The sequence below is a fragment of the Pseudonaja textilis genome, chromosome 7, assembly GCF_049901715.1.
Source record: "Pseudonaja textilis isolate UNSWEBS1 chromosome 7, rPseTex1.2, whole genome shotgun sequence".
NCBI classification, from domain to species: Eukaryota; Metazoa; Chordata; class Lepidosauria; order Squamata; family Elapidae; genus Pseudonaja; species Pseudonaja textilis.
The window spans coordinates 6,742,053-6,766,872 of NC_141996.1; the positions used below are offsets into that span (position 1 = coordinate 6,742,053).

At 42.9% G+C, this 24,820-nt stretch overlaps 1 protein-coding gene across 6 annotated transcripts in view; it reads right to left on the reverse strand.

The window, feature by feature from the left end:
- Positions 1-494: 494 nt before the first annotated feature.
- Positions 495-24,820, reverse strand: part of RAB30 (RAB30, member RAS oncogene family) — a 32,391-nt gene continuing 8,065 nt past the window's right edge. For 2 of the 6 annotated variants that reach the window (XM_087936937.1, XM_026706791.2), the window contains exons 2-5: positions 11,409-11,509; positions 7,456-7,539; positions 3,867-4,050; positions 495-2,688 (exon numbers count right to left, since the gene is read on the reverse strand). In XM_087936937.1, coding sequence (XP_087793063.1) covers positions 2,438-2,688; positions 3,867-4,050; positions 7,456-7,539; positions 11,409-11,501 — 612 coding nt within the window. In that variant the 5' untranslated portion in view covers positions 11,502-11,509 and the 3' untranslated portion in view covers positions 495-2,437. Of the gene's footprint in view, positions 2,689-3,866; positions 4,051-7,455; positions 7,540-11,408; positions 11,795-13,820; positions 13,918-24,820 lie in introns of those variants that run through there. The other 4 variants (XM_087936936.1, XM_087936939.1, XM_087936938.1 and 1 more) reach the window with 4 other exon arrangements.

Below are 24,820 nucleotides of genomic sequence, written 5' to 3' on the forward strand. Positions count from 1 at the left end.
AGTGCAGTGGTGGCTAACCATTGTGCACACGCTTGCATGCGCGCACTTGTGTGCCAGCGCCCAGAAGACAATGCAATGTGCACCCGCACACGCCCCCTACGCATGTGCGCATAATCCCCACCGCCCCCTTACCTGCACTGCGCCTCACAGCTGATTTTTGGCTGGTTTGAGGCCTTTTTCAACCTCCCAAAGGCTTGAGGAAGGCTTCTGCAGGCTTTGCAGGACGAAAACTAGCCGTGTTTCATCACTTCCGGTATTTTCGGAAAAACAGGAAGTCTTGCTTAGCAAGGGAAATGTAGGGTTTTATTAGGGTTGCCAAGTACGAGGACTGCCTGTACAGAATGATTGGAGCGTTCCCTCTAGCCTGCTCATTAATAAATGGATGTTGAAAGTTGTGTTCTACACCCGAAAGGATGGATAACTGATTTTTATAACAGTAATGTTGGATTTTGAAAAGAAAAAAAAAATCCGCAAGAAAGAAAGAAAAAACGCAACACTTTTAAAATGTCAGCTTTATTCTCAAAAAAGGCTAAAATTTTAGCAGCTTTATTTTAATGCAAAAGGGGACATCGGTCATAGTTTGAGCACAATTCTATCCCCCAAAACATTCTGTACTGGGTAGCCCTCTTGGATTTACAATACCACTGCTTTTACTGGCGGCTGACGTGATGTAGAACCACCTCTTCATTGAATGCCATGCCAAAACCTTATTTGCCCAACCAATTACCCAAATTAAGTGATGCTAACTATGGAACATCCAGCCATGTAATGCTAATACCTTAATAATTGTGAATCCCTTGCCTTCCAGTTTGTCTCTCTTCAAGTATACAAGTGAAGCACCGATAAGGAAATTTGCGTTGACTCCTTGCAATTCGACGTTTGGAGTGCTGAAGTTGCAAACTCGTACAGTAAGACTTTTGTGCATCGTCCTTCCAACACCGAGGCTTTGGTTCAAGGGTATTGCCTACACACCGTTCTCTGCGTATGCACACAAGCGCACGCACACCCACGCACAATTAAGCCCAAGTACAGCAAACAAACAAATCTCCAAGTGGCTGTGGGAAGCGGGCTTGCATTTCTGCCTTTTTAAATAAATGGCTTTTCGGAGCTACGTATTCTGCAAGGTGATTGCAGCCTCGATAAAGCTGTCTAAAAGATTTAGAACGTGATATTTCCCTTCCTCCTCAACCGTATAGAAAAACCTTTTGAAATTGTACATGCCCTTTCCAATAAGACAGCAAATTCCGCAGTTAGTGCTAGTGTTCTAGTTAAAAGCAGAATTCAGCCATGAGGACTACCTGCTACATTATACAGCTCATTTCAAGAGGGATTTTTACGACCTTCCCAATATATTCATGCCCGATTCCTCAAATGCATCAACAATAGAGCACCCCATGTATTATATTTGTGCATAGGTACAGCCTCAGCGCTGTAGCATTCTCTCAAACAACCACATCTGAAGTCCAGACTTCCAGGATCCATCATTTCTCACAAAGAAGCTTATTTTAGCTAAGTCCAAGACCGGCGGAACAGTACGAACAATACTTCACCAGCTCTTTTCTGCAAAAAAATGAAGTGGGTTTGGAAGCCCCACCATATGGCAAAACAAAACAATGCTGGTTTGAGAGGCAAAGTTTTGGAACACTTGATCAGAGATGCAGGGATAACTTGTGGCCAACTTTTAAATTCATATCACTGGTCTCTCGTCGGAACGATGGACCAAAAGGCTGCTGTATTTATGATCAATACCTTTTCAAGGACACACCTTCTGTCTATGGAGAACAGAGCAAGCTGACCATAGAGGAAATTTAGCTTTTGGATTACAAGAACCGAAAGAGCGGCCATCCAAACCTCAAGCCCTGCGGATTGCAAACGATCAACCTATCCCTTTTTAACTCCCACGTTTATCACAATCCCAGAATACAGATGCATTAATACTTAGGGGGTTTTTAAAAAAAGAAATCACATAGGCACGCAACGCGCGTGCTCGGTGGAGTTTGTGCCGTACAAAATGGCACTCCGGGTCGTGGTTTATATACAAGCGTTGTCAACCCGCAGCCATTTCCTAATGCACCTCTCGATTTCCTTCTGTAAAGATGTAAAAGGCAGACACAATCCATCCTGAATTTCCAAGGGAAAGATCCCAGATGCTTCCAAAGAAGGGAAAACCATGACCTGACCAGCTGCTACCTAGCACCTTTTTGAATCTTTAATCTCCTCCAAATTTTGAGGCTCCTGGGTGGGACGTGTTAAAAAGGGGGGAGGGGAAAAAAGAGGATTATATTCTAGACTGACCCTGCAGACAAATGGCCAGCCCAGCATGCGTCATGATCAGGTGCCTGACTATCTCCACCAGTCAGACCGGGTCATAGCAGCCTTTGCCTCCGGAGAGAGGCCTGTAGAAGGAGCAGTCATAACTCTTGGGGTTCAAATGCAATCAGTTAAAATTGCAACAAGTCAAATAACTGATATTTTTCCCTTCGCCCGGCAAGGGAGACTCCACATTGTTCAGCAGGGTGTTCTGCCTCGCTTCGCTAATCAGCCGACAAGCCAAGTCCAAAAAGAGTTTTTCCACGTTATCGGATTCTTTTGCCGACGTCTCCAGATAGTACATATCCTGGGCTCGGGAAAACTCTTCGGCTCTTTGTTGGGAGACTTCTCGCTTATGGGATAAATCAATCTTGTTTCCTAGAGAAACCAAAAGAGTAAAGAGAAGAAATTAGGTGGGATCGAGAAAGTCATGAAGCCAACAACTGAACAAAGGATCCGCAAAGAGTAAGAGAAACCAGGAAGGGGAAGAAATTAGACAGGGTCGAGAAAGTCATGAAGCCAACAACTGAACAAGGATCCGCAAAGTAAGAGAAACCAAACAGGAAGGGAAGAAATTAGATGGGACCAAGAAAGTTGGGAACCCAACAATACAAAGGATGCAAAGAGTAAGAGAAACCAGGAAGGGGAAGAAATTAGATGGGATCAAGTAAGTCATGAAGCCAACAACTGAACAAAGGATCCGCAAAGAGTAAGAGAAACCAAACAGGAAGGGGAAGAAATTAGATGGGATCGAGAAAATCAGGAACCCAACAACTAAACAAAGGATCTGGAAAGAGTAAGAGAAACCAGGAAGGAGAAGAAATTACACAGGGTCGAGAAAGTCATGAAGCCAACAACTGAACAAGGGATCCGCAAAGAGTAAGAGAAACCAAACAGGAAGGGGAAGAAATTAGATGGGATCAAGAAAGTCGGGAACCCAACAATTGAACAAAGGGTGCGCAAAGAGTAAGAGAAACCAGGAAGGGGAAGAAACTAGACGGGGTCGAGAAAGTCATGAAGCCAACAACTGAACAAAGAATCTGCAGAGTGTAGTGATTTTTATTCAGCTAAACATCAACTATATAAGTGTGTGGCAGGGAGAGTTTGATAAAAATGAGATCTGGGTTGCCAGAGTATGGTGAAATCTGGTCCAGAGTCGAAGGAAGGAGGGGCTCTTTCCCTGAGAGTAAAGAGGAAGCTTGGAATATTTGGTATGCAAGAAGAGGGTGAAGATGGATCCTCCCTAGCTGTTCACAGACAATATCTAATGCTTACGCAGGTTGTTGCTTTAATTTGGCAAGATGTAGCAGATGACCAGGCTGAGCCTGAGGGAGGTGTCAAGCACGTCATCAATTTGGAGTCCCTTTGCGCTCACAAGAGATCTAAGCCCACCTTGAATTCCATCGGCTTTTATCTACCGCTAATTTGCTTTGACCCTTAGTAGTTCAGCTTCTTGTTGAGAGCGTTAAGCATGCAATAAACCTGAAGCCTTGCTTCCTGATCGATTGCACCCGACAAGATGCCTGGTATCGGATAAGCATGCCAATGTCTCTTACCAACTAAGACGGTGATGACCTTATTGCTGGCATATTGCTCAATTTCCCGTAGCCATTCGGAGAGACATCGGAAGGACTCTTCGCAGGTGATGTCATAGGTCAGGATTAACGCGTTGGCACTGCGATAATAGCTCTGCGTAATGGAACGAAATCTTTCTTGTCCCGCTGTGTCCCAAATCTGCAGCTTTTGTGTTCCCCACAACAGGGAAGAAAAGAGGAAAAACAAAGGGTTGGGGAAAGGAAAAATAACAATAACAATAATAATAATAACAACAACAACAATAATAATAATGATGATGATGATGTTAGCATTGACCCCAGTGAAACCTGTGACCTCATGTCCTTCCTAGCCCACAAATCCTCCAGGTGTCCCCATCCATATCAAGTGTCCATCTTTATTTCTTTCAAAACTTTTTTTTTTCAATTAAAGTATAAAAAGGGGAAAAAAAAGGGAAACGGTATTGATCAAGGAGAATATTTGTAGTTCAGGGTTGAAAGGAGAAGTCCTTGGTGCTCTCTGAGCCTGGTCGTTTTCTTGCAGATGTTTCATTACCCAACTAGGTAACACCATCAGGGCTAGAAGGGAGTGGAGTTAGCACTGATGATTACCCAGTCAGGTAATGAAACATCTGCAAGAAAACAACCAAGCTCAGAGAGTACAAAGCACGGCAAACTTACCCAAAACATCTGTTGGCATTCAAAGCAAGTAACAATGCCAACTTTAAGGTTTATTCTCCAAAGGTTTTGGCTAGATGAACTCTTCTTCATTTTATCTGGCCTCTCTTTTTTTTAACCTCTTTTTTTTAAAAAAATTGCCACGCTAATGCTGATTTTTTTTTGTTTCTTTCGTTGACAGAATTTTAATAGCTTGTTTTTCATTTTTTTGGGAAAGAGGAAAGTTTAAGTATACAATGAATTCAGCAAATCCCTAGATTAAAGTTTCCAGAGCTATGGGCCAATGTGATGAATAAAGGAGAGCCAATGTCAACTACTTAAGAGTGAAGTTTCGTTACAGTCATTTAAAGTAGTGCATACAGTACGTGCAAACTATTTTTCCCCCCAAGCTGCAAATTATATTTTTTTTCCCAAGCAAGCAAAAGATTGCCTTTCTTTTTAAACAATGTTGTACTCTGACCATTAGCCTCCTATCAAGTGCCCCTATATGAAAATTGCAGTATTTACTATTTTACAGAACGTTCCTGTCTGCCTTATCATGGCCTCTTAACTATTAACTTACACAGGATTGTAGACGAAATCAATGGAACGGTAGACAGATTGACTATTACAATACATGATATCCAAGCTGGGTATGCAATAAACTAAGACAACACAGTTCTAGGCTGCACAAACGGATAGAATCAAGATCACGTGACGTGTTAGAATGAAGCTTTATAAGGTCTCGGTAAGGCCACACCTCGAATGCTGCATCCAGTTTTGGTCGCCACGATGCAAAAAAGATGCTGAGACTCCAGAAAGAGTGAAGAGAAGAGCAACAAAGAGGATTAGGAGCCTGGAGGCTAAAACATAAAAAGAACGGTTGCTGGAGTTGGGTGTTTCTAGTCTAATGAAAACAAGGATTAGGGGACACATGATAGCAGTCTTCCAATATCTCAGGGGCTGCCACAAAGAAGAAGGAGTCAACCTAGTCTCCAAAATACTTGAAGGCAGGACAAGAAGCAAAGGGTGGAAACTAATCAAGGAGAGAAGCAACTTAGGACTAAGGAGAAATTTCCTGACTGTGAGAACAATTAATCAATGGAACAACTTGCCTCCAGAAGTTGTGAATGCTCCAACACTGGAAGTTTTTAAGAAGAGATTGGAGAACCCTTTGTCTCAAGTGATGTAGGGTTTCCTACAGACCTCCAAGGTCCTTTCCAACTCTATTATTCTATATTCTAATAATATATCCTCATCTTTTAATGCAGGGGTGGACAACTAATGGCCCCTTTATGACGTGTGGACTTCAATTCCTAGAATTTCTGAGCTAGCACGGAGGAACTATGGCCCCTTTAAGACTAAGCTCCCGGAAATAACTCAAAATGGCGAACACACACACACACACACAATACAGTACTCCTGCCTAAGCAGCGGGGTTAGACTAGAACAGCGGTCGCCAACCAGTGGGCCAGGGACCACTAGGGGTCCGTGAGAAAATTTTGGCGGTCTGCGGAGAAATGTCACCCCCCCAAAGCAATTAATCCAGGCTGTGTGGGAACACAAGGCTGCGCCACCAACATGAAATACAAGGCTTGCGTCGCTTGCATTGTGAACAACACAAGGTAGTGAGGGGAGTGGGGGAAGGGCAGAGGGGGGGGGGCTTGCAATTCTGCCCGAGCAAAGAGGCTCGGAAGGAACTTGATTCCTACTGAAGGGAAACAACCACAGATGCTAAACGGCCTGCCGAGCCAACCCTACTAGCTGAAGCCATCGTGAAGTCGGCAGTTAATGGGGTCTTCTTTCTGCTTAAGGAAGTCTATCCAAAACGTGTCCCTTCCAGATGCTTTGGGACACGGAGAGGAGAGACACGCTTTGGGATGGAAAGAAATGGCTCCTCCTGTTAAGCTCCAGAAATCACCACGGCAGCTTACACGAGCCAGAAGAAACACAACTACCCTCGCCCTTGCTTGTGTTCTCAAGGACACAAGACCAAAGAAAAGAGAGACGATGGAGAGAGGGAAAAACACGCGTTTTTCCTGAAGATTGGTTCTGAAAATGGCAAAGTTCCTAAAATAATCAGCTTGAAAAGGCAAAGAGAATAAAGCCACAGTTTCCATCACTTACTTACTTTCTTTTCTTTCTTTCTTAGCCTTTCTGTTGCAGCTGATCGTCCCGCATTTCCTTCCTTCCTCCCTTCTTTCTTTCCTTCCTTCCTTCCCAGTCTTTCTTTTTCTTTCCCTTTCTTTCTTAGCGTTTCTGTTGCAGCTGATCATCCCGCATTTCCTTCCTTCCTTCTTTCTTTCCTCCCTCCCTCCCTTCTTTCCTTGTCTTTCTTTCTTTCTTTCTTTCTTTCTTTTTCTCTCTTTCCTTTTTCTTTCTTTCTGTGCCTCTGTTAACTAATCATCCCACATTTCCTTCCTTCCTTCCTTCCTTCCTTCCTTCCTTCCTTCCTTCCTTCCTTCCTTCCTTCCTTCCCTTTCTCTTTTTGCCTCTCTGTTGCAAGTGATCTTCCCACATTTCCTTCCCTCCCTCCCTGTCTTCCTTCCTTTCTCTCCTCTCTCTTTTTCTTCCTTCCTGTCTCTCTCTCGTGTTCCAATATTTGAGGGGCTGCCACAAAGATGAGGGGGTCAACCTATTTTCCAAAGCCCCCGAAGGCAGGACAAGAGGCAACGGATGGAAACTAATCAAAGAGAGAAGCAACCTAGAACTAAGGAGAAATTTCCTGACAGAACAATTAACCAGTGGAAGGACCTGCCTTCAGAAGTTCTGGGTGCTCCAACACTGGAGGTTTTAAAGAAGGGATTAAATTGGAGGCTAAGTTCCACTGGGGAAGCATATCATGTTTCCTTTAAGTTGTCGTCAGTTGCCACACACGTTTTTGGAACATTGAACAGATTCCAAGCTGAGGCAGGAAAGTTAAGCCAGGACTTACTTTTACTTTCTCTCCATTTATCTCCACTGTCTTAATCATAAAGTCAACCCCAATGGTAGCTCCTTGACCTGGTGGGAAAAGTCCCTAAATAAAGAAAAGAAAAGAAAAATATATTCAGGCAAAACTAGAGGCGATGATTGTTTGGCACAACATTATTGTTTAAGGCTTGGGTTAGCCCAATATAGACAGCCCTCGACTTATAACCATTCATTTAGCGACTGTCAGAAGTTACAACGGCACCGGAAAATGGGACTTGCAACTAGTCCTCCTGCTTACATCCATTTCCACATCTGCATGGTCGTAGGATCAAAATTTGGACGCTTGGCAGGCAACCAATCAACCCAGCCTATGTCAGGCTTCAAAGGGAGGGAGAGATTGGAAAGTGTAATCCAAAAGACGAAACAAGAAACTGTCTCATGGGAACCAAGGTCGTTCCAGCATGTGTTTGCCAGAGTTGTGGAGGTTTTCCCATAACAACACCTGGGTACCTAATTGGACAGTGTGACCTTCATTAATGGGGGGAGGAATCTCACTTAGCAACATAAATGTGGAGGCTCAATTGTGGTCATAAGTCGAGAACTACCTGTAGATCGTCTTGGGTAGAAGGAAAAAGGAGGAAAAACAAACAAACTGAAATTCTAAAACCTGCTCACGTTTGTATGTTCAACTCATTTACCAACTGGCACCAAAATAGCCAGGTCATAATCAAAAGCATTTTTCTCCACATCTCGTTTCAGACTGTTGGCACCGGAGTTTCCCAGAATACCTGGAGCCGGATCTATCAACATTTTAAAAGGCCCTAAAACCCATTTGGTCTGCAAGAGGCTGTGTGAAGCTGGTTTAAGTATTAATTCTCCCTGCACAAATGCCTCGCTGTTTCCATATGGGGTTTTAAGGACCGCTTCCAACATTACGAGCCATCGAGGGGAATGGAGCCTCTATATTTCAGCTCCGATCTCCAAATGGATTTGAGTGAGCAACTGCATTCATTATTGATGCTGGGATGTATATTGCTTTGCGTGGCGGCTGGCTTACAGGCACCTGAAAAATAAAACGATTACTTGCTGGTGAATTGTCGTTTTGATGTGGTAGGCAGAAGGACATGGGAAAAGCAGACGGTCAGGCTTTTTTGTTTTTAATGAGATCCATGAAACAAGCCTGTCCTGAGAAAATTGGTTGCAAAATTTAAATTAAAAAAAATGCCCTCAGATAAAACCACCAGCCAGTTGTTAAGTTAACTTAACTTGCTAAGTTTATTCACTAAATCAATAAGGCTGCCCGACTCTGTAGTGACTCTGGATGGTGCGCGATTCAAAAATAATTAGCAAAAGAAATGCAAGTTGAGAGCAGCTGTCATTTGCTGCTATAAGTCATCCTCAACTTACAACAGTGAGTTAAGGTCGTATGTCGCGTTGGACATTAAACGGGTCAGCCTGTGACTATGCTCAATTTTGCCGTCTTTTTTGTGACGGCCATTAAGCCAATGCAGCGGTCATTATATAAGCGTCAAGGACGTGAAGTGAATTCCATGTTTACTAAATGAATCCACTAAGTCAATTGGGATGTATTTTGCTGGAAATTGGAAATAAATGTCGGAAGCTGGCAAAAAAAAAATGCCGAAAATCACAAGATAAATTTAATTTTGAAACCTAGACCATGCCAGTCTTCCTGGGTTTTTTAAAAAGACAAGAGAAACATAAGTAGAGAAATACAATTGTGCAGGAAAACCAATATTCTATACCAGATACTATATATGATTAGTTCTGTTGTGGTTCACCGGCAGCCTGTGCAGATAGCCGTGGAATCAGACGGTGGGGAAGAAAGGGGACCAGTCAGGGAGTCTGGAGAGGACTTGGACGAGGGTCCTGCATCCAATGCAGAGATGGGGCCAGGACCCTCTGGGAGTGGGGTGCTGCCTCCAGAGCCTTCAGAGTCTGGCAGCAGCAAGGCAGAGGACCCAGGGGAGCCTGTTCCCAGTGTGCATGTGCGCAGAACTATTAGAAGACGAGAGCAGCTGAAACAAAAGGGGCGACTTGGGAGTAAGGCTGGGAGTGATTGCCCCTCCCATAAGGTATAAAGGACAGGCAAAGGTAGAGAAACCTTTGCAGGAAGCAAAGTCATTCATTCGGTTCAGACTCATTCTTGAAGCTCTTTGTACTATGGTTGGTTTTCTTTCTAGTTCATTTGATATTTCTGTTATTGGCAACACTTCACAGGAAAGAAAGGTGGGTGCTTATCTTGAGGGACTGTTTGAGATTAATTACCGGCTGGGAATGAAAGCAATTCCCAGCATTGCAATAAAATAAGACTTTGTTTTTAAAATAAGCGGTCTTCCTGAACTTCCGGGAGGCCCATTTCCCCCGCTCCCCAAGCCTCTGCACATGCCCTGCACTTACCTGCATCCAAAATGGGCGACATTTGGAGGGGGGGGGCAGCCAGGAATGGGATTTGGGGGTTCTCCAAACTGCACAGAATCTTAGCTAGGGGCTCTCCTGAATCCCTGTAAACCCCCAGCAGCCCACCCCTGGTTATGTCGCATGAGGCTCTATCTATATTCTGCAATATTTACATATTTGCTCAACTCGTTCAGTGAATCCAAGCTCTTGCCAGCTGAGATAACGTGCCCTGCATTGATGTGTTCCCCCAATGCCACAGCAGAGATGACAGCTGCTCTTTGACAATTATGATTTAAACCGATTTAAGCCTTTTTACTAGGGGTTGAAATCATGATTTAAACATCGTGATTTACATCGACTTGTTTTAAATCAAATCCACCTTGCCTTGTACAGTAGTTTTAACAAACCGGAAAAATCAGCTCTGTAGAAAGAAATGTCCACACCGATCCATTTGTTATCATTACGTTTAAAACCTGTTTGGGTGTTTTGCAAGCCAACAACAGACCAACTCACAGAACATGATGTACAAAAGGGCGGATTTACCATCTCACACTGATGAAGCCCCAACAATCTCTCCATTTTTAATTCAATGTCTCAGGGAAGTTTTTACCCATAGCCTTTTTAAATAATGAGTATATTTTATCTAGAAACCAGGAGAATGGGAGTTCTAGTCTCCTCTTGGGCATGAAAGCTGGCTGGGTGACCTTGGAAAATCAGTCACTCTCTCTCTTTCTTTCTTTCTCTCTCTCTCTCCCTTTCCCTCTTCCTCTCCTCTCTTCTCTCTCTCAGCCCCACCCACCTCACAGGGTGGTTGTGAGGAAAACAAGAGGGGGAAACTGTGTGGGATATGTTGACTGCCTTGAGTTATTTGTAAAGGTAATAAAGGCAGGAAATAAAGAATAAAATACAATAATATAAAACAATAAAATAAAAATAAATGAAATAAGATAAATAATGAAATAAAGTAAAATGAGATCAATAAAATAAAATAAATGAAGTCATAAAATAAATTTTAAAACAATGCAATAAAAATAATAAAATAAAAAATAAATAAAATAAGATAAAGCAATAAAATAAAAAGATAAAGCAATAAAATAAAAATAAGATAAAATAAAAATAAATGAAACAAGGTAAAATAATAAAATAAAATAAGATAAATAAAGTAAATGAAGTAATAAAATAACATAAAATAAAAACAATGAATAAAATAATAAAATAAGATAAAGCAATAAAATAAAAATAAGATAAATAAAATGAAATAATGAAATAATATAAAACAATAAAATAAAAATCGATAAAATAAGATAAAATAAAGTAATAAATAAAATAATATAAAGCAATAAAATAAATAATAAAATAAAACAATTAAAATAATAAATGAAATAAATAAATGAATGAATGAAATGAAACAAAAGGAATTACCTCACATCAAAAGCAAATGGTTCAAATCATGTACTGAGCTCTAAAGAGAATGGGGGGGGTCATATCATATCCAGTCTTTTCTCCCCGTCATGCAGAAATATCTACGAGGCTCCAATCCATTTGGTACCTTCTTACCTGTGTGAATCGTCGTACCAAGCAGGTCTTCCCCACACCAGCGTTCCCGATTAAAACTATTTTGAAGAGAAAGTCATAATCTTCCATACTCATTTACCAAGCTGCAAGGAAAAAGAAAAAGGAGAACTGAAATCGATCCAGGAGGAGAGAGAGATTTCGCCTGCTAACAGAAAGCGCCGGGGAATCTAGAACACGTTACAGGATTAAAAGCAAAGCGATTAGGTGGCAGATCCAGTGACTTTTGCGATGACTAACAGACTTTGCTCCTTCAACTCTGCAGGACAAAGGTCCTTCAACTTTCTTCCAACACTACAATATTTACTGAAAAGTATGCAAGAACAGAACTGCCAGTCCTCAACCTATGACTACAATTGGAACCAGAATTTCCATTGCTAAGCAAAGGAGGGGGTTAAGTGAGCTGCACCTGATTTTTCGACCTTTTATTTATTTATTTTTGGCCACAGTTGTTACATCCTCACACCTATGACCTTCACAGCATCATCCCCGGTCCTGTAATCAAAAGTTCTGAGCTTGGTTGTTTTCTTGCAGACTTTTCATTTCCAAACTAGGTAGCGTCATCAGTACTAGTGGTGTACTATGCTGATGGTGTTACCTAATTTGGGTAATGAAACGTCAGCAAGGAAACAACCAAGATCAGGGAGCGCCAATAATTTATCTCTTTGATAGCCCCAGCTAAAGGGCATCCTCTAGCCCAGGGGTCACCAAACGTCTGGTCCTCAGGGACCACCAAACTCATAATTTTAAATTCCGCGGACCAGAGACCCTGGGAAAATCCCCCCAAAAGTTTGCAGGAAAATTCCCCACCCCGTTTTTCCTACCGATCGATCATTCTTTATTTGGGATCGCAGGATTCCGTCTCCAGCTCCGTTCTCAGGGGGAGAGAGAGAGAGACTTTTGGCTTCATGCAAGGAAAGCAGCAGAAGTCTTTCTTTCTCTCCTCCAAACTCCGCCAGAAATGAGTCTTTGTGAGACTTGTCATGCCGGCGCAGCCTCTTGGAGCAGGAGGCCTTGCAGGGTCCCAAAGACTTATTTCTGGTGGAGTTTGGAGGAAAGAAAGAAAGACTTTTGCTGCCTTCCTTGTGTTCAGCCAAAAGCAGAAGAAGAAAGAAGCGGAAAGAAGCAGCCCGGTGGCCAGTCCAGGCGCGTGGGGCAAGTCCCCCCTCCTCCCTTTCCTCCCACCTCTCACTACCTCGTGTTGTTAACAATGCAACTGACGCAAGCCTTGTGTTCCCACAGGCCATGTGGGTGGCGCAGTTCCCGTGCAGCTTGGATTAATTGGGGGGGTGCTTTGGGGGTGACATTTCCCTGCGGACCATCAAAATTTTCTCGTGGACCACCAGTGATCCCCGACCCACTGGTTGGCGACCGCTGCTCTAGCCTAGGTAAACTGGGATCAGACTAAGCTAGTACTTGGAAGCAGGGGTGGGATCCGACCGGTGTAACTACTGGTTTGGTGATTTTACATTTTGCACGCACATGTATATCATCGTCCGCTAGCTGCCTGGACAGCTGAGCAGAGCTGCACACAGGTGCACCGCGGTTGAAAAGGCACTTTTTTTTCCTTTTTCAACCACAGCTGTGTCGTGCCAAGCAGCTGCGGTTGAAAAAGCAGGAAATAAAAGTTAGGTAAGAGCCCGGGCAGGCGGGTGGACCAAAAGAGCAGCAGACATAGAACCGGTTCTACGTATGCTCTCTGTTTGCTGCTCTTCAGAGCAACCGGTTCTAACAGAGGAGGCCAAAACCGGTAGAACCCCACCCCTGCTTGGAAGAGAGTTTAGCAGTGGACATAGCTGTAGGTGAAACCAGCTGGTCAAGAAAAATATCCTAGGAAAAGGCCACTGCAAACCTCTTCAAGAAATTCACTGGTAGTTTGAATCCAAGAAGACCCCTCTCTCCATTCCTCCTTATGGCTTTCCTGATAACAAACACCAGCATCGGCACTGCTCTCTCTCTCTCCAAAAAATGGGTTGGAGACCCCACCAAAGATTCCCAACACTCATAAATCCTAATCATCTCCCAGCCAGCTGTCCTGCACATCGAGAAGACAAGGAAGTGGAGAGAAAAAAAAAATTATGGCTTAAGACATCCTGGAAGCCTCAACATCTCTCAAGAAGCTGAAATTTTCCAGATGTTTGCGATTCTGACCTTCTTTTACTAGCCTGTCCTCTCTCTCTCTGCCGATAAGGACTGGCCGAGGCGTTGCAGAGGAGGGGAAAAAAATCCATGCTGGGAGGGGTGTGTGAAAAAAAAAAAAATTAGGAAGGAAAAAAATTCAGATGGCTGGTTGCTAATCTATGGGAAACCGAAGACGGCAGAGAAAGCCAGACACGTAACTAGAAGGGCGCAGGGAGAAGAGGCATGAAATGTCCTCTCCACATTGTAAATATTTACCCGGATTATCTGGTTGCTGCAGATCCAACAGGAATGCCACAACAAGATACGGTCAACATGCACCAACTCGGCTAGGAGAATTGAAGTCCCTCCAATAAAAATGGCCACGAGTCACTTTTTCTTCAGTGCCGCTGTAACCTTTGAATGGTCACTAAATGAATGATTGTAAGTCGGGGATTTATACAAACACACACACACACATGTTCATTTGTCTTACTATTTATCTAAATTTGTCTGAAATGGTAGGGTTTCCTGCCTGAGCAGGGGGTTGGACTAGAAGACCTCCAAGGTCCCTTCCAATTCTGTTAATCCGACTTTATTCTATTCTGTTCTATTCCTATCCCATACTACCCTATCCTATTCTACTCTACTCTAGTCATCTAATCCAGTAGTCTACTCCTATTCTACTATCCTATCCAATCCCATTCCTATTCTATTCCATTCCATCCTACCCTATTCTATCCTACTCCTACTCCTACTCTACTCCTATCCCATCTCATCCCATCCCGATTCCAGTCCAGTCCATTCCATTCAATTCCAGTCCAGTCCACTCTATACCTATTACTATATTCCATTCCATTCTAGTCCAGTCCAGTCCATTCCACCCTATACCTATTTCTATATTCCATTCCATTCCATTCCATTCTATTCCAGTCCAGTCCACTCTATACCTATTTAGTCTAGTCTAGTCCAGTCCACTCCACTCCACTCTATACCTATTTCTATATTCTATATTCCATATTCCAGTCCAGTCCAGTCCAGTCCACTCTATACCTATTTTAGTCTAGTCTAGTCTAGTCTAGTCTAGTCCAGTCCACTCCATTCTATACCTATTTCTATATTCCATTCCATTCCATTCCATTCTACAGGCAGTTACGTAGTTGACCCTACACAAAAAGTTTTGACCTTCCTTGCCAGCATTGGTCAACTCTGAACAGGATCTGTACCCAACATGGTATCTGCCAGGACTCCTTGTGTAAGTGGGGTCTTGTCTCTTCCTCTCAGTGTGACTGTGGTGTTCCTTGACAACATATCCATCCCGTTGTGTCCCAATGTCTATCAAGAGCTTACACCGGCCCAATGTCTGTTCTTGAATGGCTGGGTGGACTGGACATTTAATATTTGAACCATTGTAAGTCCATGTATTTGCCATATGCTAAATACATAAATAAATCTATTCTACTCTTTTACTCTACTCAACTCCTATTCTATTCCTACCCCATCCCATCCCATCGCTATTCCACCCCATTCCATTTCATCAGAGGTGGCCTTCAGATGATTCTAACTAGTCCTGGAGAACCAGTAGCGGAAATTTTGAGTAGTTCAGAGAAATGCGGCAAATCCCACCTCTGACTGGCCCCGCCCCCATCTATTCTCCACCCACCAAGTCCCAGCTGATTGGCTGGGTCTTCTTTGGTTGCCCTGCACAGGAGAACGGAGCTGGAAAGCAGGTTAGTGGGGTGGGGAGCGAATGGGGATTTTGCAACAACCTTCCCGCAGGGAGTGGGGTAGGAATGGAGATTTTGCAGTATCCTTCCCCAGGAGTGGGAGGGAATAGAGATTTTGCAGTATCCTTCCCCTGCCACGCCCACCAAGCCACGCCCACCGAACCTGTAGTAAAAAAGTTTGCCTCCCACCACCGCATTCCATCCTACCTGTTTCTATTCTGCTCCTATCCTACCCTATCCCATTCCAAATTCTGCATTAGAGGCGTGCTGTTGAGCCGCAGAATGCTTTGCTATCAGTAATGCATTCCTTTTAGTATTAATCTTCAACTACTTGTCAGAAGAAAAGCTATTTAGCCTCATCAGCTGACAGAGAGACATCAATCATGACCTCACCCTACAAATTTCTTCAGCGTCGCCCAGACGGAGAATTCAATCCCGAATTCTTCCAGTCTCAGCAGGATTCGAATACAGCCGTACTCAAAACCATTTCTTTACTAGTTCAGGAGGATTCAGTTCCTCAGGAAGTGGCTTAAGGCCAGAGCTTTTCTCGACTTTGGCAGCTTGAAAACATGGGGGCTTCCACTCCCAGAATTACCACCGTGGACTATTGCTTTCTGGCTTGCAAACTGAGCAGCTGGTTTTGATTTTGAGTTAGCGTGCATTATTCTAGCTTTTTTTTGAGAGAGAGAGAGATAAAAGAGAGAAGTCGGAGCAACAGAAGGCTGGCATCTTACCTTCACAAGAATTGTGTGGAGAAAATGAAACGGAAGTCTTGTTTGCAATGGGGCACAGTGCTATGCTTAGGGTAAACCAGATGTTTAGCACAGGGAGAAATTGTTTGTGGGTTGCAACTGACCATCTCCCATTTCTTTCTTTATTTCCTTCCTCCGTTCCCTCCCTTTCTCCCATACTTTTCCTTTTCTTTCTTGTTCTTTATCTCATTATCCTTCCTCCCCTCAGCCCCATACATTTTCCTTTCCTTTCCCTTCCCTTATCTCGTTATCCTTCCCCTTCCTTCCTTCCCTCGTCTCATTATCCTTCCTGCCTTCTCTCATCTCTGCCAGTCTTTTCAAGCAAAAGGCATCATTTCATCACGTTCCCTTCCAAGGAATTTTCTCTTTTTCCTTCACTTCTGTTCTAACACGGAATTTTTTCTGTCAGACCAGCCACAAACTTAAACCTCCAGGTAGAAAACAATCCTTGGCTCCATTTGCTGTGATAGATAGATAGATAGATAGATAGATAGATAGATAGATAGATAGATAGATAGATAGATGGATGATTTGTAGGTAGGTAGGTAGAGAGAGAGATAAATAGAGATAGATTAATACATGAGAGAGAGAGAGAGATACGAGATAGATAGATAGTCACGATAGAAAGATAGATTAGATAGATAGATAGATAGATAGATAGATAGATAGATACGAGATAGATAGATAGATAGATAGATAGATAGATAGTTACGAGATAGAAAGATGGATAGATAGATAGATACGAGATAGATAGAAAGATAGATAGATACAAGATAGAAAGATACATAGATAGATAGATAGTTACAAGATAGATAGAAAGATATAGATTAGATAGATTAGATAGATAGATTGATTAGATAGATTAGATAGATAGATAGATACATTAGATAGATAGATGGATTAGATAACAACTCTTTCACTTGGTGAGAAAAATTTGGCGCTCAATTATGGTCGTTAAGTCGAGAACTACCTGTACACATAATTGGGGCAAAACTCACTTAGCAACAGAAAGGACAAGATTGATTCAGCCTTCCATCCTTCCAAGGTCGGTAAAATGAGAGCACAGATTGTTGGGGGCGATAGGCTGGCTCTGTAAAATGCTTAGAGAGGGCTGGAAACCATAGCGAAGAGGTATAGAATCTATTGGGAAGGAAGGAAGGAAGGAAGGAAGGAAGGAGAGAAGGAAGGAAAGAGCTGTGATGGTGCAGTGGTTAGAATGCAGCATTGCAAGCTAACTGCCCAATGCCAGGAGTTTGATCCTGACCTTCTCAAGGTTGACTCAATTTTCCATCCTTCCAATCCTTCAGATTGTTCAGAGCATTAGGCTGATTCTGTAAAACTGCTTAGAGAGGGCTGTAAAGCACTATATAAGTCTAGGTGTTATTTCAAAGGAAGGAAGGGAGGGAGGAAGAAAACAGAAGGAAGGAAGAAAATAGGAAGGAAGGAAGGAAGGAAGGAAGGAAGGAAGGAAGGAAGGAAGGAAGGAAGGAAGGAAGGAAGGAAGGAAACACAAGGAAGGAAGGAAGGAAGGAAGAAAGAAGTGAGCCATGATGGAACAGTCATTAGAATGCAGTATTGCAGGCTAACTCTGCCCACCGCCAGCAGTTCAATCCTGACCGACTGAAAGTTGATTCAGCCTTCCAGGCTTTCCGAGGTTGGTAAAATAAAAACCCAGATTTTGGGGGGGAAACAGGCTGACCCTATAAAACCGCTTAGAGAGGGCCGTAAAGCCCCGTGAAGCAGTATTATAAGTCTAAGCACCATGGCTACGTCGAGGACTACCTCTCAGGATTATTCACACTGTACTCATTGTTAGCTTCGATCCAAACTTTTCCACTGCAGAGTCACATTGAGTTTTGTCCTCATTGAGAGCCTTGAAAAGCTGGAATAGGCTCAAAAGCAGAAACTGGAGCACCACGAAATGAGAAGCTGGGAGCCCCACGTGCTCAATGCCCCCAGTCCCGTTACGTCCTTGGCTTCAAAAAAAAAAAAAAAAAAGAAGAAGTAGTAGTTGAATCAGGTCCTTTCATCAAGATGCAAAGCACCATTTGCTTGCTTCTGCAACCCGGCAACAGGCAAACACACCTCCTTAAGCACAAAAAAGTATTGGGGGTAATTTCCCCCCCAACCCTCACAGAATTGTTCTTGTTCTCCACAGAATTCTATTAAACGCACCATAGTTTTAGCACACGGGAAATATAGGAAGTCCTTGACTTACAACCAAAAGTGAGCCCCAAATTTCGGTTATGTCCAGTGAAACCTTCGTTCAGTTGAGTTTTGCCCCGTGTTACTGACTTTCCGGCCACCGTCGTGCGATCTCCATCGTGCGATTTGCCGCTGTGCGGGCGCCGTGTTTAGAACGCAGTACTGCAGGCAAACTCTGCCCCGCTGACAGCAGTTCGATCCTGACCAGCCCAAGGTGGATTCAGCCTTCCGTCCTCCCGAGGTGGGTAAAACGAGGACCCAGATTGTTGTGGGACAATAGGCTGACCCTGTATACCGCTTACAGAGGGCTGTAAAAGCACTGGGAAGTGGTACATAAGTAGTGGAAGGAAGGGAGGGAGGGAGGGAAAGGAAAAGGGGGAGAGGGAACCATGGTAGCGCACTAGTTAGAATGCATAATTGCAGACAAACTCTGCCAATTGCCAGGAGTTCGATCCTGACCGTATCAAGGTTGATTCAGCTTTCCATCCTTCCGAGGTGGGTAAAATGAGGACCCAGATTGTTCGGAGGACAAGAGGCTGACTCTGTAAACTGCTCTGAGAGGGCTATAAAGCACTATAAAGTGGTATGTATGTCTACGTGCTATTGCAAAGGAAGAAAGGAGGGAGGGAGGGAAGGAGGGAGGGAGGGAGGGAGGAAGCCATGGTGGTGCACTAATTAGAATGTAGAATTGCAGATAAATTCTGCCAACTGCCAGCAGTTTTGACCAGCTCAAGGTTAACTCAGCCTTCCATCCTTCTGAGGTCAGTAAAATGAGGATCCAGATTATTGGGGGCAATATTCTGACTTTGTAAACCACTTACGAGAGGGATGAGAAACACTGTGAAGCAGTATATAAGTCTAAATGCTATTGCTATGTCAATAGTGCTATTAAGGTTTTGGTATCTTGAGGCATCTGTTGGCGTTTGGTGGCTCCTTGTTACTTAGGTTTTCTCCTACCTTTTTCTCTGCTTAATAGCTGATTATTATGTGTGTGTTTGTGTGTTTGTGTGTGTGCGTGTTGCAAACTTGGCTGTTCAGCTCTTGTCAACACTGCGCCCAGCTCCGAGGGGCGGCCAACCGGCATCCTCAGAAGATGCATTCCACAAAGTTGTGCCACGTGACACTTTCCTGCAGCAGCTAAACTGAAACGCCAGAGTCTTTAAACAAAAACAAAAAAAACCCCACAAAATTAAAGAGTTTTGTCTAGATAACAGCACTGACTCTCCTGAGCCAATTGGGCATTTCCCAGGGTCAAAATGGAACAGATTGCACCCTGAAAGGGGGAAGGAGAGACATACTCTGTGTGTGTGTGTGTGTGTGTGTGTGTGTGTTTATGCATCTGGAATCCAGATGATTTGGCCACTGTCTCCCCCTTCCCCCTTTCGTCAAATGGTTCCAACCTTATGGAGCTATTCTAAGAACTAAATGGTGCAGCAATTTACAACTGCAGATTTCCATACGCTGCAAAAAAAATCTACAAGCTTGCATAAATTAGCCAGCAATCTTTGGGACTAGGATGAGAACATGGAATCTGGATCTCCAGGAATAGTGCTGGAGAGGGAAAAAGCGGTGTAGAGAGTTAGCAGTCACCCCTCTCGTAGAAGAATGAGATGTTCTAGGAAGTATTCAAAAGGCAGACTATTTCCCCTAAAAGAGAAATAAGAATCTTAAAGGAAACGGAAATGCAACACCAGCTCCCTGCCTCCAGCAGATATTTTGGTGCCGGTCTATCTACACAAAAGACCTTCAGAGCATAATAGCCCTCTACCCATTTAGCAGCAGAGCTCACCACATGGCACCTGGAGATATTACATCAGCCCAAGGTTCAACCAAACTCGACTCGGACAAACATGATTCCACATGGGAGTCGGACAGCAACCAATAGAATACATTTCTTGCACAGGAACAGGAAGCTCAAGGCCCAAGAGAGGGTATAAATACATCGCTCTCTCCACTCCATGTGCTCAACTGCACCAGAGGAACATGTGCTTGATGTGTTCTGCTCAGGGGTGGGATTCAGCCGGTTCGGGCGAACCGGATGTTAAATCTACATCTGGCTCACCGAACTGGTAGTTGAATCGACCATCTGGCCCCACCCACCCCACCCCTTCCAGGAGTCTCCACGCGGCCCGTTTTGGATGCAGGTAAGTGGAAGGCCTGCGCGGAGGCTCTGGGAGGGTGAAAAACAGCCCTCCCTGAAGTTCTGGAAGTCCGGAAATGGGCTTGTTTCCGGCTTCCGGAGGGCCTCCGAACCCTGGGGGAGGCCATTTTCACCCTCCCAGAGGCCTGAGGGAAGCCTCCAGACTCTGGGGAAGGTGAATAATGGTCCTCCCGGAAGTTCCGGTAGGCCACGCCCACCCAACGATCGGGCAGAGAACCGGTTCTTGGGATTTTTGAATTCCACCCCTGGTTCTGCTCCATTAAACCATCTTTCCAATCAGCCTCCGTGTCTCCAGTGTCTTTTCTCCCCACTTGGATCTGAACCCAGATGGGTATGTGTTCCAACAGCGAAAATAGAGAGATTTTTCTTTCTTGGCTGCTTCCAACTGGACTCAAGCCCATTGGCAGAGAGTGCAGAGCATGGATGAAGAACTATGGCCCCCACTTTATGGACTTCTGTGGACTTCAACTCCCAGAATTCCACAGCCAGCCATTCTGGGAGTGGAAAAGTACAAGTTTGAAAGTTGCCAAGTTTGTAGAAGTAGAGTTTGAGCTTCCTGAATGGCAAGACAGCTCTTTCATTTCCTGGCTCTCCTAAATAAGGAGCAGGCATGACATGGAATCAATTGTTATTTACCGGCTAAAATCTATACAGTGAGATTTCACAGGACACAGCAATCTTGAAATCAGGTCCTTCTGTTGGCTTTGCGGAGTGAGTAAAAAAAAAAATCTCAGCCAGCTAGGAAACATTTGTGGTTTTGCTGCAACGGAAAACAGGTCAAAGTTTGACAAGGAAACTCCAAGTACGATAAGGAGCCCTGTTTTGTTTTGTTTTGTTTTGTTGTTTTGTCTCTAAAAGGCAGTCCAACACCTAGTGAAAAAGCCCAGTGAAAGAAAACATATATAGGAAAGGCAGAGATTTGCTTGGCTGAAGCAAACTCAAGGTCACAGAGATAAGGGGGAGGAAGGGCTGAGAAAGAAACGAGGGGAGAGATTAACTAGAATAGAGCTGGAAGGGACCTTGGAGGTCTTCTAGACCAACCCCCCCCTCAATCAGGAGATCCTATATTGTTTCAGACAAGTGTCTGTCCAGTCACTTCTTGAAAACCTTCATTTGATGGAACAAAGGGAGGGAGGGAGAAAGACTTCTGGTCTGAGTTTCTTCAGCGACAGACCGAAACCTCGTCTCTGCGAGGCTTTGATCCGTGCTCGCCGCTGGAGCACCCTGAGCTGGCTGGTTTTGGGGCTAAGCCACCCCGTAGAGGTGGTGAAGAAGGGGGAGACTGCCTGCAGGGTTGAGGAGAGCCGCATCTCTCCTCCCCAGCTGGCCATTACTCCCTTTCCCGAAGGCGGTTGCAGCGGTGGTCAGAAATGGCCACCACAAAGAAGAACTCAACTGGAAAAGAATGTTCAGGAGGAAGATAAGAAGAGAAAGTTTTGGTTAACCGGGTCAAACAGCAAAAGCAACAAATAAGGTACCCTGGAATTGAAACTATTAAAAAAAAAAAACATTGTTCCCTAAGAAGATTTCTAAGCTGCGAAGGAGAGAGAAAAGGGGAAAGATTTGGTTTTCTCCTTTTCCTATACTGACAGCTAAGAGACTTAAGCAAGAAATTGGAAAAAAATCCACTTTGACATCAATAGGCATTTAATGCTGAAAATAAAAAGTCAAAGGGATAATAAAGATTTCTGGATAATCAAAAGCTTTTGAAAACAGAAAGGAGAGAAAAAGAATTAAAGGGTAGGATCTGGAAGGGAGGAGACTGCCCAGACTTAAAAAAGAACTTACAGCAAAATCTCAACAAGACTTCCAAAATATACATTCTAACTGAAATATCGCAACAAAAACCCCAGGAAGAGAAAGTTGAAAAAGAAATAAGAAGATATAACTCGGGACTATCTGGATTACTTGATGATTTCTGGATTCTTGGTTATCGTTTTGAATGACTAAAATCAATCGGGTGGTTGTTTAAAACTGTTTAAAATGGCTCCACTTTTAGAAGAACTGAAAATGGAACTTAAAAAGTACAAAGCAGATGCACAAGAAGGGAGAGGTTCTTTTGGCTTCATTTTTCAGTTTTTTAGAAATGGAGATTTGGAATTATGAGAAACAACGAGAAATGCCTGCAGAACAAGAAGATTGCGACAAAGAAGAAGCCATCTTTAATGAACAAGTAATCTTAGATGGGGGAAAAAAAGGAAAGGGGGAAAGAGAATGGAAAGTTTAAGATTGGGAAAAACAACTCCCCAAAATGGAGTGAAAAATAAGTATAAAATCAGAAAGCAACAGAAGAGGGAAATGCAGAAGAGAGAATTAGAAGTAGAGAGACAAGGGGGTAAAAAGGGGAGGGAGAAGATGAGAGGGAAGAAAGAAAGGAAAAGAAGTTATAAAGGACAGAAGCAAAATATAGAGAAGCAGGGCCTATTTAGAGATAATGGGTGAAAACTTAATGGAAAAAGGGATTCTGCAAAGGTACATAAGATAGTATGGTTATATTAGAAGCAGAAATAATTTTAGATAATATGAAACAATGTATGATTAAGATGTCTGATAAAATAGCTATCGTAATTCAGTGGAATGCTTGTCAATAAATAAATGTAACAAAAGGTATATTTAATGATTTATAAAACGTGAAGAGAAACAAGGGAAAAATTAATTATGGATATTATATGTGTTTTTAAGGAAGTATGATATTTAATTGAACAGAAGTGTTAAAGATGTTAAGATTTTAATGATTATTAATGATAGAACTGAACTGGAATGGAATGAGGGTTTATAATTACATATATTTATAATCTTTCTTTTTTTTTTTAAAGAATATAGTGTGTATTATAAGAATGTACCAAGCAGAATTTGATTGGAAGTTATGTATTATGTATTATATTGAAGGTCATAAACTTAAGGTATATATTGAAGTTTAAACAAGAGTTGAATGGATGTAATTAAAAGATATAAATACTCCAATTAGTAACTACAGGAGAAAATTTGTTTAATGAGAAAAGATAATGTGAAATTGAAACAGAACAGACAAAAGTATAAATATAATGATTTGAATTGAGATGAGATAATTAAAATAAAATTGAGAAAATTAAACGAGGGGAAAAACTATATAGAAAATATAAAATAGTATAAGATATGGAATAGAATACAAAAAGGAGCATGAAATTGAGTTTTGCGTCTGTATAAAGAAGTTCAACCCAGGACCATGCTATTTTCAAAAAAGATGTTTTACTTGTATTTTGTATGTGTGAAAACCCAAATAAAACTTTATTTTAAAAAAAGGGAGGGAGGGAGGGGAAGAGAGAGAGAGAGAGAGAGAGAGAGAAAGGACAAGACAAGACAGATAGATAGAGAGGGAGGTAGATAGATAGATAGGTAGAGATATAGATAGATGGGTGGATGGGTGGATAGATAGATAGATAGATAGATAGATAGATAGATAGATAGATAGATAGATAGATAGATAGATAGATAGATAGATATGGAGATAGAAGATAGATACTGCAGATCAGGGGTATTCAAACTTGACAGCTTTAAGACTTGTGGACTTCAACTCCCAGAATTCCTCATGTTAGCTCAGAAATTCTGGGAGTTGAAGTCCACAAGTCTTAAAATTGCCCAAGTTTGAAGACCCTTGGTCTAAAGTGCTATTGCTGTTGCTACTTTCCCAGCCAGGTTCTCACAAGCAAAGTCAAGAGAGGAAGCCACATTCCCAAGCCAATGTTTTTCAATCCATGCAAACTATCATCACCCTCATCATGGAATGCTATATAGACACTTTCTTAAACCACAGACCAGCTCCTGAAGCTATGCCAACCCTGTAATTGCAGGGATTCATGCTGATTTGTGCTAGAACAGACGTTACCTATAGCTTAATATTTCCATTATGCCACTGAAATAAACAAGCTTGATTCAAACCAGGCTGTAGGTCCTGTAGAATGTGGTGGAAGGCACCTCAGAGGTCTTCTAGTCCAACCTCGTCTATAGTTACTCCTTGACTGATGACAATTGAGCCCAAAATTCTTGACATTAAGCAAGACAGTCGTTAAGTGAGTTTTCCCCCTTTTACAGCCTTTTCTTGCCATCGTTAAGTGAATCACCGCAGTTGACAAGTTGGTAACACAGTTCTTAAGTGAATTCGGCTTTCTCACTGATTTTCCTTGCCGAAAGGTTGCAAAAAGGTGACCCTACGACACAGGGTTAGCAACGGTCGTAAGTATGAACCAGTTGCCAAGCAACTGAATTTTGATCACATGATCATGGGGAACGCTGCAATGGTCATAAGTATGAAAAAGGGTTGTAAGTCACTTTTTTTCAGTGCTGTTGTGACTTTGAATGGCCATTAAATGAAGTATTGTGAATCAAGAGACTTATGGCCATTTTTCACACTTACGGCCACTACGGCATCCCCAGGGTCATGTTATTTACATCCAG